The sequence below is a fragment of the Hypanus sabinus genome, unplaced genomic scaffold, assembly GCF_030144855.1.
Source record: "Hypanus sabinus isolate sHypSab1 unplaced genomic scaffold, sHypSab1.hap1 scaffold_1155, whole genome shotgun sequence".
Classification (NCBI taxonomy): domain Eukaryota; kingdom Metazoa; phylum Chordata; class Chondrichthyes; order Myliobatiformes; family Dasyatidae; genus Hypanus; species Hypanus sabinus.
The window spans coordinates 7,250-27,365 of record NW_026779213.1 but is presented as its reverse complement, the minus strand read 5'-3'; the positions used below and the strand labels follow the sequence as shown (position 1 = coordinate 27,365).

General features: G+C 56.6%; 1 protein-coding gene across 1 annotated transcript in view; it reads left to right on the top strand.

The window, feature by feature from the left end:
• LOC132386425 (mucin-2-like) overlaps positions 1 to 9,340 on the top strand; it is a gene marked incomplete at its 3' end in the record, with an annotated part of 77,711 nt that extends 68,371 nt beyond the window's left edge. Inside the window, exons 9-10 of the mRNA XM_059958698.1 lie at positions 4,577 to 4,657; positions 9,225 to 9,340. Of these exons, the coding sequence (XP_059814681.1) occupies positions 4,577 to 4,657; positions 9,225 to 9,340 (197 nt within the window). The remainder of the gene's footprint in view (positions 1 to 4,576; positions 4,658 to 9,224) is intronic.
• Between the last annotated feature and the right edge of the window lie 10,776 nt (positions 9,341 to 20,116).

The following is a 20,116-nucleotide window of genomic DNA, read 5'->3' as shown; positions in this document are numbered from 1 at the left end:
ATGAGCAACGACACTCACTTCTCCCCTGTGACACTTTCCAATTCCTCTGCTAATGCCTTCAGCTCTTGCAAAACCCTGGAGTGCAGTCCATCTGGTTCAGGTGACTTACCTACCTTCAGCCCTATCAGCTTCCCAAGCACCTTCTCCTTAGTATTAGCAAGTTCACTTACTTCTACCCCGAGACACTCTCCGATTTCTGGTGTATGACTGGTTTCTTCCATCGTAAAGACTGATGCAAGAACCATTAGGATGGAAAATAGCTTCTTCCCCCAGGCTGTCAGATGCCAAACTCCCAGCCTCCTGCCAGGCCAAATCACACTTGAAGCATGATGCTGTCTACTTTTTAACCTGTGTCGCAAATGCCCCTTATTATTTATGAATTTACAAGTGGTGGTATTAATTTGTATAGCAAACACGAGGAAATCTGCAGATGCTGGAAATTTAAACGACACACACAAAATGCTGGTGGAACGCAGCAGGCCAGGCAGCATCTATAAGGAGAAGCAAGGTCGATGTTTCGGGCCGAGACCCTTCATCGGGACTAACTGAAAGGAAAGATAGTAAGAGATTTGAAAGTAGTGGGAAGGGGAGGGGGAAATGCGAAATGATAGGAGAAGACCGGAGGGGGTGGGATGAAGCTAAGAGCTGGAAAGGTGATTGGCGAAAGTGATACAGAGCTGGAGAAGGGAAAGGATCATGGGACGATCCCGATCATGATCCCGTCCCATGATCCTCTCCCTTTCCAGCTCTGTATCCCTTTTGCCAATCACCTTTCCAGCTCTTAGCTTCATCCCACCCCCTCCGGTCTTCTCCTATCATTTCGCATTTCCCCCTCCCCCCACTACTTTCAAATCTCTTACTATCTTTCCTTTCAGTTAGTCCTGACGAAGGGTCTCAGCCCGAAACGTCGACAGTGCTTCTCCTTGTGGATGCTGCCTGGCCTGCTGTGTTCCACCAGCATTTTGTGTGTGTTGTATATTAATTTGTATTATAGACCACCCAATAGTCAGTGAGAATTGGAGGAGCAAATCTGCAGAGAGATGGCAGACAACTGCAGGAAACATAAGTTGTGATAGTAGGGGATTTTAATTTTTCACATATTGATTGGGACTCCCATATTGTTAAAGGTCTAGCTGGGTTAGAGTTTGTAAAATGTGTTCAGGGAAGTTTTCTAAATCAATATATAGAGTTACCAACTAGAGAGGGTGCAATACGAGACCTATTAGGAAACGAGTTAGGACAGGTAACGGAAGTGTGTGTAGGAGAACACTTTGGTTCCAGTGATCATAACACCATTAGTTTCAACTTGATCATGGATAAAGGTAGATCTGGTCCTCGGGTTGAGGTTCTAAACTGGAAAAAGGCCAAATATGAAGAAATGAGAAAGGATCTAAAAAGCGTAGATGGGACAGGTTGTTCTCTGGCAAGGATGTCGTTGGGAAGTGGGAGGCCTTCAGAGGAGAAATTTTGAGAGTGTATGTTCCTGTCAGGGTTAAAGTGAATAAGAATAAGGAACCTTGGTTCTCTCAGGATATTAGAACTCTGATAAAGAAGAAGAGAGATGTGTGACATGTATCGGAAACAGGGAGCAAATAAGGTACTTGAGGAGTATAAAAAGTGCAAAAAAATACTTAAGAAAGAAATCCGGAGGGCTAAAAGAAGACATGAGGTAGCTTTGGCAGTCAGGGTGAAGGATAATCCAAAGAGCTTCTACAAGTATATTAAGAGCAAAAGGATAGTAAGGGATAAAATTGGTCCTCTTGAAGATCAGAGTGGTCGGCTGTGTATGGAACCAAAAGAAATGGGGGAGATCTTAAAAGCTTTTTTTTGCGTCTGTATTTACTAAGGAAACTGGCATGGAGTCAATGGAAATAAGGCAAACAAGTAGTGAGTTCATGGAACTTATACAGATTGAAGAGGCGGAGGTGCTTGCTATCTTGAGGCAAATCGGAATAGATAAATCCCCAGGACCTGACAGATTAAATCCGTTGGACCTTGAGGGAGACTAGTGTTGAAATTGCAGGGGCCCTGGCAGATATATTTAAAATGTTGGTATCTACGGGTGAGGTGCCGGAGGATTGGAGGATAGCTCGTGTTGTTCCGTTGTTTAAAAAAGGCTCTAAAAGTAATCCGGGAAATTATAGGCCGGTAAGTTTGACGTTGGTAGTAGGTAAATTATTGGAAGGAGTACTAAGAGATAGGATCTACAAGTATTTGAATGGACAAGGACTTATTAGGGAGAGTCAACACAGCTTTGTGCGTGTTAGATCATGTTTAACAAATCTATTGGAGTTTTTTGAGGAGGTAACCAGGAAAGTGGATGAAGGGAAGGCAGTGGATGTTGTCTACATGGACGTCAGTAAGGCCTTTGACAAGGTCCCACATGGGAGGTTAGTTAGGAAGATTCAGTCGCTAGGTATACATAGTGAGGTAGTAAATTGGATTAGACATTGACTCAATGGGAGAAGCCAGAGAGTGGTAGTGGAGGCCTGTGACGAGTGGTGTGCCACAGGGATCAGTGCTGGGTCCATTGTTGTTTGTCATCTATATCAGTGATCTGGATGATAATGTGGTAAATTGGATCAGCAAATTTGCTGATGATACAAAGATTGGAGGTGTAGTGGACAGTGAGCAAGGTTTTCAAAGCTTGTAGAGGTATTTGGACCAGCTGGAAAAATGGACTAAAAAATGGCAGATGGAGTTTAATACAGACAAGTGTGAGGTGTTGCATTTTGGAAGGAAAAACCAAGGTAGAACATACAAGGTAAATGGTAGGGGACTGAGGAGTGCAGTAGAACAGAGGGATCTGAGAATACAGATACAAAATATCCTATAAGTGGCGTCACAGGTAGATAGGATAGTAAAGAGAGCTTTTGGTACATTGGCCTTTATTAATCAAAGTATTGAGTATAAGAGTTGGCATGTTATGGTGAGGTTGTATAAGACATTGGTGAGGACGAAATTGGAGTATTCTGTGCAGTTTTGGTCACCGAATTAATAAGGATATTAATAAGGTTGAAAGAGTGCAGAGAAGGTTTACAAGGATGTTGCCAGGACTTGAGAAACTGAGTTACAGGGAAAGGTTGAATAGGATAGGACTTTATTCCCTGGAGTGTAGAAGAATGAGGAGAGATTTGATAGATGTATATAAAATTATGATGGGTATAGATAGAGTGAATGCAAGCAGGCTTTTTCCACTGCGGCCTGGGGAGAAAAAACCAGAGGACATGGGTTAAGGGTGAAGGGGGGAAAGTTTAAAGGGAAACATTGGGTGGGGGCTTCTTCACACAGAGAGTGGTGGGAGTGTGGAATGAGCTGCCAGATGAAGTGGTGAATGCGGGCTCACTTTTAACATTTAAGAAAAACTTGGACAGGTACATGGATGAGAGGGGTTTGGAGGGATATGGTCCAGGTGCAGGTCAGCGGGACTAGGCAGAAAAATGGTTTGGCACAGCCAAGAAGGGCCGAAAGGCCTGTTTCTGTGCTGTAATGTTCTATGGCTCTATGATGTGTGTGTTTTATATGTACTGTGTTTCGTTTGGTGCTAAATGTGTACTGTTGAATGACAATAAACTGAACTAGAATGTAAACTTGAAGACATTTACTAAATTTATCCACCATTTTTTGCCCCCCATTACTACTTCTCCAGTATCATTTTCCGTCGATCCGATATCTACTATCACCTCTCTTTTACTCATGATATATCTGAAAAACGTTGTTTGCATGCTCTTTTATATTATTGGCTGGCTTACTTTCATATTTCATCTTTTCTCCTTATTGTTTTTTCCAGTTACCTTCTATTGGTTTTTAAGAGCTTCTGAATCCTCGCACCTCCCACTAATTCTTGCTCTATTCTCTGCCCTCTATTCTGCTTTTATGCTGACTTTCACTTCCCTTGTCATCATGGTTGCATCATCCTCCATTTAAGAGACTTCTTTTTCTTTGGGTTTATCTATCCTGCACTCTCCGAATTGCTCCAGAAATTCCAGCCATTGCAGTTCTACTATCATCCCTGCAAGTATTCCCTTTCAATCAACTTTGGCCAGCTCCACTCTCATGCCTTCTCTTGGAATCCAGCCCCAATCTGAGTTTCCTAATCTGCTGCACATTGAAATCGCCCATGACCATTGTAACATTGCCCTTTTGTCCTGCCTTTTCTATCTCCCATTGTAATTTCTGCCCCACATCCTGGCTACTGTTGAGAATCCTGTATATAACCCCCAGGAGGGTCTTGTTATGCTTGCATTTCCTAAACTCAACCCACAAGGATTCACCATCTTCCAATTTTATTCACTTGTTTCCAAGGATTTGACTTGATTTTTTACCAAGAGAGTCACCCCACTTCCTCTGCCCTCGAGCCTGTCCTTCTGAGTGACGGAGGGGGTTGCGAATGAGCAAATGGGGGAATTGGGAAGGAGTCTGTGTGTGGAGTGTGTCAGAGTGATGGAACTGTGACTGGGGGAGTGTGGTGGAAGAACAGAACTGGCTGGTGTGTGGACGTTGCAGGAAGAATCAGTCTCAGCCCTGGACCTATCCCCCAAACTCCATTTCTCACCTGGACCTTCTCTTGTCCCAGATTCGGATAGGAGGACAAGCCCCAACGCCGGGCAGGAGAAGCCGACGGACACCACGTGCAAAACCTATGAGATGATCCCAGGTAACCACTGAGTTCTGATAGGGGATCGTCAGGTACTCCTGATCACAGGGACCCTTTCTGATGTATCTGGCCTTCGGGTGGTTGGGGTCTGCATGGAGCGACTGGCATTCCCCTCTCCCAAACCCCACCACTTTCAGCCCGGTGGGGGGTGCGGGGGGAGTCCTTACTCTGTCTTGGTGTTTCCCAGGGCAGAAATATCTGATACCAGAGTGCATGCATTGAAGGCAAGAGGGGGTAGGTTCAAGGGGGATGTGAGGGGTAACGTTTTTTTACTCAGAATGGTGGATGCCTGGAAATCGCTGCCTGGTATGATGGTAGAGGCAAATACATTAGGGGCTTTTAGGGGACGTTTAGATTGACAGATGGATGTGAGAAAGATGGAGGGATTTGGACTGTGCGGGAAGGAGGGATTGGATTTTGTGCGTTTTTGATTTACTTTTGGGAATGTGAAACAGGTTCAGACTCACACAGGGAACGGTGCGGTGGAACAGAGGAATCTGGGAATACAGATCCATAACTCTTTGAAAGTGGTGCCGCAGGTAGATAGGGTTGTAAAGCGAGCTTTTGGCACATTGGCCTTCATAAATACAAGTACTGACTGCAGGTGTTAAGATGCTATGCTGAAGTTGTACGAGACATTGGTGAGGATTAATTTGGAAGATCTTATGTAGTTCTGGTCACCTACCTACAGGAAAGATATCAATAAGATTGAAAGAGAGCAGAAAAAATTCACAAGGATGTAGCCAAGACTTGAGGTCTTGAGTTTTGGGGAAAGGTTGGATAGGTCAGGAGTTTAGTCCCGGGGATGTAGGTGACAGAGGGGAGATTTGACAGAGGTATACAAAATTGTGAGGGGTACAGAGAGGGTAAATGTGAACAATCTTTTTCCACTGAGGTTGGGTGGGACTGGAACTAGAGTTCATGGGTTAAGGGTGAAAGGTGAAATATTTGAGGGAAACCCGAGTGGGAACTTCTTCACTCGGAGGGTAGTCAGAGTGTACAACGAGCTGCCAGCAGAAGTGGTGGATCTGGGTTTGATTTCAACATGTAACACAAGTTTGGATAAGTACATGGATGAGAGGAATTTGGAGGGACACAGTCCCGGTGCGGGTAGATGGCACAATGCAAAATAATAGTTTGGCAAGGACTAGATGGGCTGAAGGGCTTGTTTCTGTACTGTTGTGCTCTATCACCGAAAGATCTAGATCCCTCTCTGGATGTCATTACTCTCCCTCTGAGAGGGGAAGCCCCCCCCCCTCCACAGTATCCAACTTTCAACCAGGATTTCGGGTCAAATTTCTCTTCAATCCATTCCACTAGATGGGGTTACTTTTACCCCTTGGGGTCAGCCTGGGTCCCCGTGCTTACACAGAGAGGCTGGTGGTGGATGGGGGAGGAAATGGTTAATGCAACGATGGGCAGGAGGGGAACCTGGGGTCAGCCTGGGTCCCCGTGCTTACACAGAGAGGCTGGTGGTGAAAGGGAGAGGGACTGGTTACTGGAACGATGGACAGGAGGGGAACCTGGGGTCAGCCTGGGTCCCCGTGCTTACACAGAGAGGCTGGTGGTGGATGGGGGAGGGACTGGTTACTGGAACGATGGACAGGAGGGGAACCCGAGGTCAGCCTGGGTCCCTGTGCTTACACAGAGAGGCTGGTGGTGGATGGGCGGAGGGACTGGCTACTGGAACGATGGGCAGGACGGTAACCTGGGGTCAGCCTGGGTCCCCGTGCTTATACAGAGAGGCTGGTGGATCAGGAGAGGGACTGGTTACTGGAATGATGGGCAGGAGGGGAACCTGGGGTCAGCCTGGGTCCCCGTGCTTACACAGAGAGGCTGGTGGTGAAAGGGAGAGGGACTGGTTACTGGAACGATGGACAGGAGGGGAACCTGGGGTCAGCCTGGGTCCCCGTGCTTACACAGAGAGGCTGGTGGTGGATGGGGGAGGGACTGGTTACTGGAACGATGGGCAGGAGGGGAACCCGGGGTCAGCCTGGGTCCCCATGCTTACACAGAGAGGCTGGTGGTGGATGGGGAAGGGACTGGTTACTGGAACGATGGGGCAGGAGGGGAACCTGGGGTCAGCCTGGGCCCCCGTGCTTACACAGAGAGGCTGGTGGTGGATCAGGAGAGGGACTGGTTACTGGAACGATGGGCAGGAGGGGAACCTGGGGTCAGCCTGGGTCCCCATGCTTACACAGAGAGGCTGGTGGTGGATCAGGAGAGGGACTGGTTACTGGAACGATGGGCAGGAGGGGAACCCGGGGTCAGACTGGGTCCCCGTGCTTACACAGAGAGGCTGGTGGTGGATCAGGAGAGGGACTGGTTACTGGAACGATGGGCAGGAGGGGAACCTGGGGTCAGCCTGGGTCCCCATGCTTACACAGAGAGGCTGGTGGTGGATGGGGGAGGGACTGGTTACTGGACCGATGGGCAGGAGTGGAACCTGGGGTCAGCCTGGGTCCCCGTGCTTACACAGAGAGGCTGGTGGTGGATGGGGGAGGGACTGGTTATTGGAACGATGGGCAGGAGTGGAACCTGGGCTCAGCCTGGGTCCCCGTGCTTACACAGAGAGGCTGGTGGTGAATGGGGACAGGGACTGGTTACTGGAACGATGGGCAGGAGGGGAACCTGGGGTCAGCCTGGGCCCCCGTGCTTACACAGAGAGGCTGGTGGTGGATGGGGGAGGGACTGGTTACTGGAACGATGGGCAGGAGGGGAACCTGGGGTCAGTCTGGGTCCCCGTGCTTACACAGAGAGGCTGGTGGTGGATGGGGGAGGGACTGGTTACTGGAACGATGGGCATTAGGGGAACCTGGGGTCAGCCTGGGTCCCCGTGCTTTCACAGAGAGGCTGGTGGTGAAAGGGAGAGGGACTGGTTACTGGAACGATGGGCAGGAGGGGAACCTGGGGTCAGCCTGGGTCCCCGTGCTTACGCAGAGAGGCTGGTGGTGGATGGGGTAGGGACTGGTTACTGGACCGATGGGCAGGAGGGGAACCTGGGGTCAGCCTGGGTCCCCGTGCTTACACAGAGAGGCTGTGGTGGATGGGGGAGGGACTGGTTACTGGAATGATGGGCAGGAGGGGAACCTAGGGTTAGACTGGGTCCCCGTGCTTACACAGAGAGGCTGGTGGTGGATGTGGACAGGGACTGGTTACTGGAACGATGGGCAGGAGGGGAACCTGGGGTCAGCCTGGGCCCCCGTGCTTACACAGGCAGACTGGTGGTGGATGGGGAAGGGACTGGTTACTGGAACGATGGGCAGGAGGGGTACCTGGGGTCAGCCTGGGTCCCCGTGCTTACACAGAGAGGCTGGTGGTGGATGGGGGAGGGACTGGTTACTGGAACGATGGGCAGGAGGGGAACCTGGGGTCAGCCTGGGTCCCCGTGCTTACACAGAGAGGCTGGTGGTGGATGGGGCAGGGACTGGTTACTAGAACGATGGGTAGGAGGGAACCTGGGGTCAGCCTGGGTCCCCGTGCTTACACAGAGAGGCTGGTGGTGAAAGGGAGAGGGACTGGTTACTGGAACGATGGGCATTAGGGGAACCTGGGTCAGCCTGGGTCCCCGTGCTTACACAGAGAGGCTGGTGGTGAATGGGGGAGGGACTGGTTACTGGAACGATGGGCAGGAGGGGAACCTGGGGTCAGCCTGGGTCCCCGTGCTTACACAGAGAGGCTGGTGGTGGATGGGGTATGGACTGGTTACTGGAACAATGGGCAGGAGGGGAACCTGGGGTCAGCCTGGGTCCCCGTGCTTACACAGAGAGGCTGGTGGTGGATGGGGGAGGGACTGGTTACTGGAACGATGGGCAGGAGGGGAACCTGGGGTCAGCCTGGGTCCCCGTGCTTACACAGAGAGGCTGGTGGTGGATGGGGGAGGGACTGGTTACTGGAACGATGGGCAGGAGGGGAACCTGGGGTCAGCCTGGGTCCCCGTGCTTACACAGAGAGGCTGGTGGTGGATGGGGGAGGGACTGGTTATTGGAACGATGGGCAGGAGGGGAACCTGGGGTCAGCCTGGGCCCCCGTGCTTACACAGAGAGGCTGGTGGTGGATCAGGAGAGGGACTGGTTACTGGAACGATGGGCAGGAGGGGAAACTGGGGTCAGCCTGGGCCCCCGTGCTTACACAGAGAGGCTGGTGGTGGATGGGAGAGGGACTGGTTACTGGAACGATGGGCAGGAGGGGAACCTGGGGTCAGCCTGGGTCCCCGTGCTTACACAGAGAGGCTGGTGGTGGATGGGGGAGGGACTGGTTACTGGAACGATGGGCAGGAGGGGAACCTGGGGTCAGCCTGGGTCCCCGTGCTTACACAGAGAGGCTGGTGGTGGATGGGGGAGGGACTGGTTACTGGAACGATGGGCAGGAGGGGAACCTGGGCTCAGCCTGGGTCCCCGTGCTTACAGAGAGAGGCTGGTGGTGGATCAGGAGAGGGACTGGTTACTGGAACGATGGGCAGGAGGGGAACCTGGGGTCAGCCTGGTTCAACCCAACCACCATTCACACCGTGTGAGTCTGCTGTCTCTGGATCTGCTCTGACTGAACTCTTCTCTCAATCTCCCAGTGAAAGGGCTCCTGTCAGATGAGGAGTGTGAGGAGATGATTAACAGTGCCCAGGTACTGTACATTGGGCGAAACAACCTGAGAGACCCCCGGGAGAGAGAGGCTTACATCAATGAGGTGAGAGATGTTGTCCACATTCATTCCCAGAGGTGGAGATTCTGATTCATGTGCCTTTGGTCAATCCAGGTCAATAATCAGTGAGTCTCCCTTCCCGATGAACGGTGAAACACCCAACCCTGAAATGATTACATCTGAGTCACCAGAGTCTCCCCGTCCTCAGTCACCACCCAACGCAGGATATAAGAACAGAATTAGGCCATTGGGCCCAGCAAGTCTGCTGCACTAATATTTCACTAACATCGCACTTTCGTCCAATCATCCAAACCCTCTGACTGATCAAGAATCTACCAATCTCTGCCCTAAATATGCCCAACAACATGTGGTGCCTGGGGACTGCCCTGCCAGCTGGCAAACGCAATCTCCACCACCCCGGTGGGTATCGGGCGTCTCCACCCCGGTCTGTTCATGCCCTTTCAGTTTCCTCACTGTCCCTGACTCCCATTGACGACCAGTGTTCAGTTCAAATGAGTGTCTGACCTTCTCCAGCACACACTGTCACTGACCACCACTCCACCCCTCAGTCACAGACCTCCCAACGTGCATGACATCCTCGTCAATGACCACATCCCCATTTCACCGACACCCCGTCACTGACCACATCCCCATTTCACCGACACCCCGTCACTGACCACATCCCCGTATCACCGACACCCCGTCACTGACCACATCCCCGTATCACCGACACCCCATCACTGACCACATCCCCGAATCACCGACACCCCGTCACTGACCACATCCCCGTATCAAGGACACCCCGTCACTGACCACATTCCCGTATCACAGACACCCCGTCACTGACCACATCCCCGTATCACCGACACCCCGTCACTGACCACATCCCCGTATCACCGACACCCCGTCACTGAACCCCCGTATCACCGACACCCCGTCACTGACCACATCCCCGTATCACCGACACCCCGTCACTGACCACATCCCCGTATCACCGACACCCCGTCACTGACCCCACGTCACTGACCACATCCCCGTATCATCGAAACCCCGTCACGGACCACATCCCCGTATTACCGACACCCCGTCACTGACCACATCCCCGTGTCACCGACACCCCGTCACAGACCACATCCCCGTATCACGGACACCCCGTCACTGACCACATCCCCGTATCACCGACACCCCGTCACTGACCACATCCCCGTATCACCGACACCCCGTCACTGACCACATCCCCGTATCACCGACACTCCGTCACTGACCCCTCCGTATCACCGACACCCCGTCACTGACCACATCCCCGTATCACCGACACACCGTCACTGACCCCTCCGTATCACCGACACACCGTCACTGACCCCTCCGTATCACCGACACCCCGTCACTGACCACATCCCCGTATCACCGACACCCCGTTACTGACCACATCCCCGTATCACCGACACCCCGTCACTGACCACATCCGCATTTCACCAACACCCCGTCACTGACCTCATCCCCGTATCACCGACACCCCGTCACTGACCACAGCCCCGTATCACCGACACCCCGTCACTGACCACATCCCTGTATCACCGACACCCCGTCGCTGACCACATCCCTGTATCACCGACACCCCGTCGCTGACCACATCCCCGTATCACCGACACCCCGTCGCTGACCACATCCCCGTATCACCGACACCCCGTCACTGACCACATCCGTGTATCACCGACACCCCGTCACTGACCACATCCCCGTATCACCGAAACCCCGTCACTGACCACATCCCCGTATCACCGACACCCCGTCACTGACCACATCCCCGTATCACCGACACCCCGTCACTGACCACATCCCCGTATCACCGACATCCCGTCACTGACCAGATCCCCGTATCATCGACACCCCGTCACTGACCACATCCCCGTATCACCGACACCCCGTCACTGACCACATCCCCGTATCACCGACACCCCGTCACTGACCACATCCCTGTATCACCAACACCTCGTCACTGACCACATCCCCGTATCACCGACACCCCGTCACTGACCACATCCCCGTATCACCGTCACCCCGTCACTGACCACATCCCCGTATCACCGTCACCCCGTCACTGACCACATCCCCGTATCACCGACACCCCATCACTGACCCCTCCGTATCACCGACACCCCGTCACTGACCACATCCCCGTATCACCGTCACCCCGTCACTGACCACATCCCCGTATCACCGACACCCCGTCACTGACCCCCCGTATCACCGTCACCCCGTCACTGACCACATCCCCGTATCACCGTCACCCCGTCACTGACCACATCCCCGTATCACCGACACCCCGTCACTGACCACATCCCCGTATCACCGACACCTCGTCACTGACCACATCCCCGTATCACCGACACCCCGTCACTGACCACATCCCCGTATCACCGACACCCCGTCACTGACCCCCCCGTATAACCGACACCCTGTCACTGAGCACATCCCCGTATCACCGACACCCCGTCACTGACCCCCCCGTATCACCGACACCCCGTTACTGACCCCCCCGTATCACCGACACCCCGTCACTGAGCCCCCCGTATCACCGACACCCCGTCACTGACCCCCCCGTCTCACCGACACCCCGTCACTGAGCCCCCCGTATCACCGACACCCCGTCACTGACCCCCCCGTCTCACCGACACCCCGTCACTGACCCCCCCGTCTCACCGACACCCCGTCACTGACCCCCACGTATCACCGACACCCCGTCACTGACCACATCCCCGTATCACCGACACCCCGTCACTGACCACATCCCCGTATCACCGACACCCCGTCACTGACCACATCCCCGTATCACCGACACCCCGTCACTGACCACATCCCCGTATCACCGACACCCCGTCACTGACTACATCCCCGTATCAACGACACCCCGTCACAGACCACATCCCCATATCACCGACACCCCGTCACTGACCACATCCCCGTATCACCGACACCCCGTCACTGACTACATCCCCGTATCACCGACACCCAGTCACTGACCACATCCCCGTATCACCGACACCCCGTCACTGAACCCCCGTATCACCGACACCCCGTCACTGACCACATCCCCGTATCACCGACACCCCGTCACTGACCACATCCCCGTATCACCGACACCCCGTCACTGACCCCACGTCACTGACCACATCCCCGTATCATCGACACCCCGTCACTGACCACATCCCCGTATTACCGACACCCCGTCACTGACCACATCCCCGTGTCACCGACACCCCGTCACAGACCACATCCCCGTATCACGGACACCCCGTCACTGACCACATCCCCGTATCACCGACACCCCGTCACTGACCACATCCCCGTATCACCGACACCCCGTCACTGACCACATCCCCGTATCACCGACACCCCGTCACTGACCACATCCCCGTATTACCGACACCCCGTCACTGACCACATCCCCGTATCACCGACACCCCGTCACTGACCACATCCCCGTATCACCGACACCCCGTCACTGACCACATCCCCGTATCACCGACACCCCGTCACTGACCACATCCCCGTATCACCGACACCCCGTCACTGACCACATCCCCGTATCACCGACACCCCCGTCACTGACCACATCCCCGTATCACCGACACCCCGTCACTGACCACATCCCCGTATCACGGACACCCCGTCACTGACCACATCCCCGTATCACCGACACCCCGTCACTGACCCCCCCGTATCACCGACACCCCGTCACTGACCACATCCCCGTATCACCGACACCCCGTCACTGACCACATCCCCGTATCACCGACACCCCGTCACTGACCCCCCCGTATAACCGACACCCCGTCACTGAGCACATCCCCGTATCACCGACACCCCGTCACTGACCCCCCCGTATCACCGACAGCCCGTTACTGACCCCCCCGTATCACCGACACCCCGTCACTGACCCCCCCGTCTCACCGACACCCCGTCACTGACCACATCCCCGTATCACCGACACCCCGTCACTGACCACATCCCCGTATCACCGACACCCCGTCACTGACCACATCCCCGTATCACCGACACCCCGTCACTGACCACATCCCCGTATCACCGACACCCCGTCACTGACCACATCCCCGTATCACCGACACCCCGTCACTGACCACATCCCCGTATCACCGACACCCCGTCACTGACCACATCCCCGTATCACCGACACCCCGTCACTGACCACATCCCCGTATCACCGACACCCCGTCACAGACCACATCCCCATGTCACCGACACCCCGTCACTGACCACATCCCCGTATCACCGACACCCCGTCACAGACCACATCCCCATGTCACCGACACCCCGTCACTGACCCCACGTCACTGACCACATCCCCGTATCATCGAAACCCCGTCACGGACCACATCCCCGTATTACCGACACCCCGTCACTGACCACATCCCCGTGTCACCGACACCCCGTCACAGACCACATCCCCGTATCACGGACACCCCGTCACTGACCACATCCCCGTATCACCGACACCCCGTCACTGACCACATCCCCGTATCACCGACACCCCGTCACTGACCACATCCCCGTATCACCGACACTCCGTCACTGACCCCTCCGTATCACCGACACCCCGTCACTGACCACATCCCCGTATCACCGACACACCGTCACTGACCCCTCCGTATCACCGACACACCGTCACTGACCCCTCCGTATCACCGACACCCCGTCACTGACCACATCCCCGTATCACCGACACCCCGTTACTGACCACATCCCCGTATCACCGACACCCCGTCACTGACCACATCCGCATTTCACCAACACCCCGTCACTGACCTCATCCCCGTATCACCGACACCCCGTCACTGACCACAGCCCCGTATCACCGACACCCCGTCACTGACCACATCCCTGTATCACCGACACCCCGTCGCTGACCACATCCCTGTATCACCGACACCCCGTCGCTGACCACATCCCCGTATCACCGACACCCCGTCGCTGACCACATCCCCGTATCACCGACACCCCGTCACTGACCACATCCCCGTATCACCGACACCCCGTCACTGACCACATCCCTGTATCACCAACACCTCGTCACTGACCACATCCCCGTATCACCGACACCCCGTCACTGACCACATCCCCGTATCACCGTCACCCCGTCACTGACCACATCCCCGTATCACCGTCACCCCGTCACTGACCACATCCCCGTATCACCGACACCCCATCACTGACCCCTCCGTATCACCGACACCCCGTCACTGACCACATCCCCGTATCACCGTCACCCCGTCACTGACCACATCCCCGTATCACCGACACCCCGTCACTGACCCCCCGTATCACCGTCACCCCGTCACTGACCACATCCCCGTATCACCGTCACCCCGTCACTGACCACATCCCCGTATCACCGACACCCCGTCACTGAGCACATTCCCGTATCACCGTCACCCCGTCACTGACCACATCCCCGTATCACCGACACCCCGTCACTGACCACATCCCCGTATCACCGACACCTCGTCACTGACCACATCCCCGTATCACCGACACCCCGTCACTGACCACATCCCCGTATCACCGACACCCCGTCACTGACCCCCCCGTATAACCGACACCCTGTCACTGAGCACATCCCCGTATCACCGACACCCCGTCACTGACCCCCCCGTATCACCGACACCCCGTTACTGACCCCCCCGTATCACCGACACCCCGTCACTGACCCCCGTCTCACCGACACCCCGTCACTGACCCCCACGTATCACCGACACCCCGTCACTGACCACATCCCCGTATCACCGACACCCCGTCACTGACCACATCCCCGTATCACCGACACCCCGTCACTGACCACATCCCCGTATCACCGACATCCCGTCACTGACCCCTCCGTATCACCGACATCCCGTCACTGACCCCTCCGTATCACCGACACCCCGTCACTGACCCCCCGTATCACCGACACCCCGTCACTGACCCCCCCCGTCTCACCGACACCCCGTCACAGACCACATCCCCATGTCACCGACACCCCGTCACTGACCACATCCCCGTATCATCGACACCCCGTCACTGACCACATCCCCGTATCACAGACATCCCGTCACTGACCCCTCCGTATCACCGACACCCCGTCACTGAACCCCCGTATCACCGACACGCCGTCACTGACCCCCCCCGTCTCACCGACACCCCGTCACTGACCACATACCCGTATCACCGACATCCCGTCACTGACCCCTCCGTATCACCGACATACCGTCACTGACCCCTCCGTTTCACCGACACCCCGTCACTGACCCCCCGTATCACCGACACCCCGTCACTGACCCCCCCGTCTCACCGACACCCCGTCACTGACCACATCCCCGTATCACCGACATCCCGTCACTGACCCCTCCGTATCACCGACATCCCGTCACTGACCCCTCCGTATCACCGACACCCCGTCACTGACCCCCCGTATAACCAACACCCCGTCACTGAGCACATCCCCGTATCACCGACACCCCGTCACTGACCCCCCCGTATCACCGACACCCCGTCACTGACCCCCCCGTCTCACCGACACCCCGTCACTGACCCCCCCGTCTCACCGACACCCCGTCACTGACCCCCACGTATCACCGACACCCCGTCACTGACCACATCCCCGTATCACCGACACCCCGTCACTGACCACATCCCCGTATCACCGACACCCCGTCACTGACCACATCCCCGTATCACCGACACCCCGTCACTGACCACATCCCCGTATCACCGACACCCCGTCACTGACTACATCCCCGTATCAACGACACCCCGTCACAGACCACATCCCCATATCACCGACACCCCGTCACTGACCACATCCCCGTATCACCGACACCCCGTCACTGACTACATCCCCGTATCACCGACACCCAGTCACTGACCACATCCCCGTATCACCGACACCCCGTCACTGAACCCCCGTATCACCGACACCCCGTCACTGACCACATCCCCGTATCACCGACACCCCGTCACTGACCACATCCCCGTATCACCGACACCCCGTCACTGACCCCACGTCACTGACCACATCCCCGTATCATCGACACCCCGTCACTGACCACATCCCCGTATTACCGACACCCCGTCACTGACCACATCCCCGTGTCACCGACACCCCGTCACAGACCACATCCCCGTATCACGGACACCCCGTCACTGACCACATCCCCGTATCACCGACACCCCGTCACTGACCACATCCCCGTATCACCGACACCCCGTCACTGACCACATCCCCGTATCACCGACACCCCGTCACTGACCACATCCCCGTATCACCGACACCCCGTCACTGACCACATCCCCGTATCACCGACACCCCGTCACTGACCACATCCCCGTATCACCGACACCCCGTCACTGACCACATCCCCGTATCACCGACACCCCGTCACTGACCACATCCCCGTATCACCGACACCCCGTCACTGACCACATCCCCGTATCACCGACACCCCGTCACTGACCACATCCCCGTATCACGGACACCCCGTCACTGACCACATCCCCGTATCACCGACACCCCGTCACTGACCCCCCCGTATCACCGACACCCCGTCACTGACCACATCCCCGTATCACCGACACCCCGTCACTGACCACATCCCCGTATCACCGACACCCCGTCACTGACCCCCCCGTATAACCGACACCCCGTCACTGAGCACATCCCCGTATCACCGACACCCCGTCACTGACCCCCCCGTATCACCGACAGCCCGTTACTGACCCCCCCGTATCACCGACACCCCGTCACTGACCCCCCCGTCTCACCGACACCCCGTCACTGACCCCCCCGTCTCACCGACACCCCGTCACTGACCACATCCCCGTATCACCGACACCCCGTCACTGACCACATCCCCGTATCACCGACACCCCGTCACTGACCACATCCCCGTATCACCGACACCCCGTCACTGACCACATCCCCGTATCACCGACACCCCGTCACTGACCACATCCCCGTATCACCGACACCCCGTCACTGACCACATCCCCGTATCACCGACACCCCGTCACTGACCACATCCCCGTATCACCGACACCCCGTCACTGACCACATCCCCGTATCACCGACACCCCGTCACAGACCACATCCCCATGTCACCGACACCCCGTCACTGACCCCACGTCACTGACCACATCCCCGTATCATCGAAACCCCGTCACGGACCACATCCCCGTATTACCGACACCCCGTCACTGACCACATCCCCGTGTCACCGACACCCCGTCACAGACCACATCCCCGTATCACGGACACCCCGTCACTGACCACATCCCCGTATCACCGACACCCCGTCACTGACCACATCCCCGTATCACCGACACCCCGTCACTGACCACATCCCCGTATCACCGACACTCCGTCACTGACCCCTCCGTATCACCGACACCCCGTCACTGACCACATCCCCGTATCACCGACACACCGTCACTGACCCCTCCGTATCACCGACACACCGTCACTGACCCCTCCGTATCACCGACACCCCGTCACTGACCACATCCCCGTATCACCGACACCCCGTTACTGACCACATCCCCGTATCACCGACACCCCGTCACTGACCACATCCGCATTTCACCAACACCCCGTCACTGACCTCATCCCCGTATCACCGACACCCCGTCACTGACCACAGCCCCGTATCACCGACACCCCGTCACTGACCACATCCCTGTATCACCGACACCCCGTCGCTGACCACATCCCTGTATCACCGACACCCCGTCGCTGACCACATCCCCGTATCACCGACACCCCGTCGCTGACCACATCCCCGTATCACCGACACCCCGTCACTGACCACATCCGTGTATCACCGACACCCCGTCACTGACCACATCCCCGTATCACCGAAACCCCGTCACTGACCACATCCCCGTATCACCGACACCCCGTCACTGACCACATCCCCGTATCACCGACACCCCGTCACTGACCACATCCCCGTATCACCGACATCCCGTCACTGACCAGATCCCCGTATCATCGACACCCCGTCACTGACCACATCCCCGTATCACCGACACCCCGTCACTGACCACATCCCCGTATCACCGACACCCCGTCACTGACCACATCCCTGTATCACCAACACCTCGTCACTGACCACATCCCCGTATCACCGACACCCCGTCACTGACCACATCCCCGTATCACCGTCACCCCGTCACTGACCACATCCCCGTATCACCGTCACCCCGTCACTGACCACATCCCCGTATCACCGACACCCCATCACTGACCCCTCCGTATCACCGACACCCCGTCACTGACCACATCCCCGTATCACCGTCACCCCGTCACTGACCACATCCCCGTATCACCGACACCCCGTCACTGACCCCCCGTATCACCGTCACCCCGTCACTGACCACATCCCCGTATCACCGTCACCCCGTCACTGACCACATCCCCGTATCACCGACACCCCGTCACTGAGCACATTCCCGTATCACCGTCACCCCGTCACTGACCACATCCCCGTATCACCGACACCCCGTCACTGACCACATCCCCGTATCACCGACACCTCGTCACTGACCACATCCCCGTATCACCGACACCCCGTCACTGACCACATCCCCGTATCACCGACACCCCGTCACTGACCCCCCCGTATAACCGACACCCTGTCACTGAGCACATCCCCGTATCACCGACACCCCGTCACTGACCCCCCCGTATCACCGACACCCCGTTACTGACCCCCCCGTATCACCGACACCCCGTCACTGACCCCCGTCTCACCGACACCCCGTCACTGACCCCCACGTATCACCGACACCCCGTCACTGACCACATCCCCGTATCACCGACACCCCGTCACTGACCACATCCCCGTATCACCGACACCCCGTCACTGACCACATCCCCGTATCACCGACATCCCGTCACTGACCCCTCCGTATCACCGACATCCCGTCACTGACCCCTCCGTATCACCGACACCCCGTCACTGACCCCCCGTATCACCGACACCCCGTCACTGACCCCCCCCCGTCTCACCGACACCCCGTCACAGACCACATCCCCATGTCACCGACACCCCGTCACTGACCACATCCCCGTATCATCGACACCCCGTCACTGACCACATCCCCGTATCACAGACATCCCGTCACTGACCCCTCCGTATCACCGACACCCCGTCACTGACCCCCCGTATCACCGACACGCCGTCACTGACCCCCCCCGTCTCACCGACACCCCGTCACTGACCACATACCCGTATCACCGACATCCCGTCACTGACCCCTCCGTATCACCGACATACCGTCACTGACCCCTCCGTTTCACCGACACCCCGTCACTGACCCCCCGTATCACCGACACCCCGTCACTGACCCCCCCCGTCTCACCGACACCCCGTCACTGACCACATACCCGTATCACCGACATCCCGTCACTGACCCCTCCGTATCACCGACATCCCGTCACTGACCCCTCCGTATCACCGACACCCCGTCACTGACCCCCCGTATAACCAACACCCCGTCACTGAGCACATCCCCGTATCACCGACACCCCGTCACTGACCCCCCCGTATCACCGACACCCCGTCACTGACCCCCCCGTCTCACCGACACCCCGTCACTGACCCCCCCGTCTCACCGACACCCCGTCACTGACCCCCACGTATCACCGACACCCCGTCACTGACCACATCCCCGTATCACCGACACCCCGTCACTGACCACATCCCCGTATCACCGACACCCCGTCACTGACCACATCCCCGTATCACCGACACCCCGTCACTGACC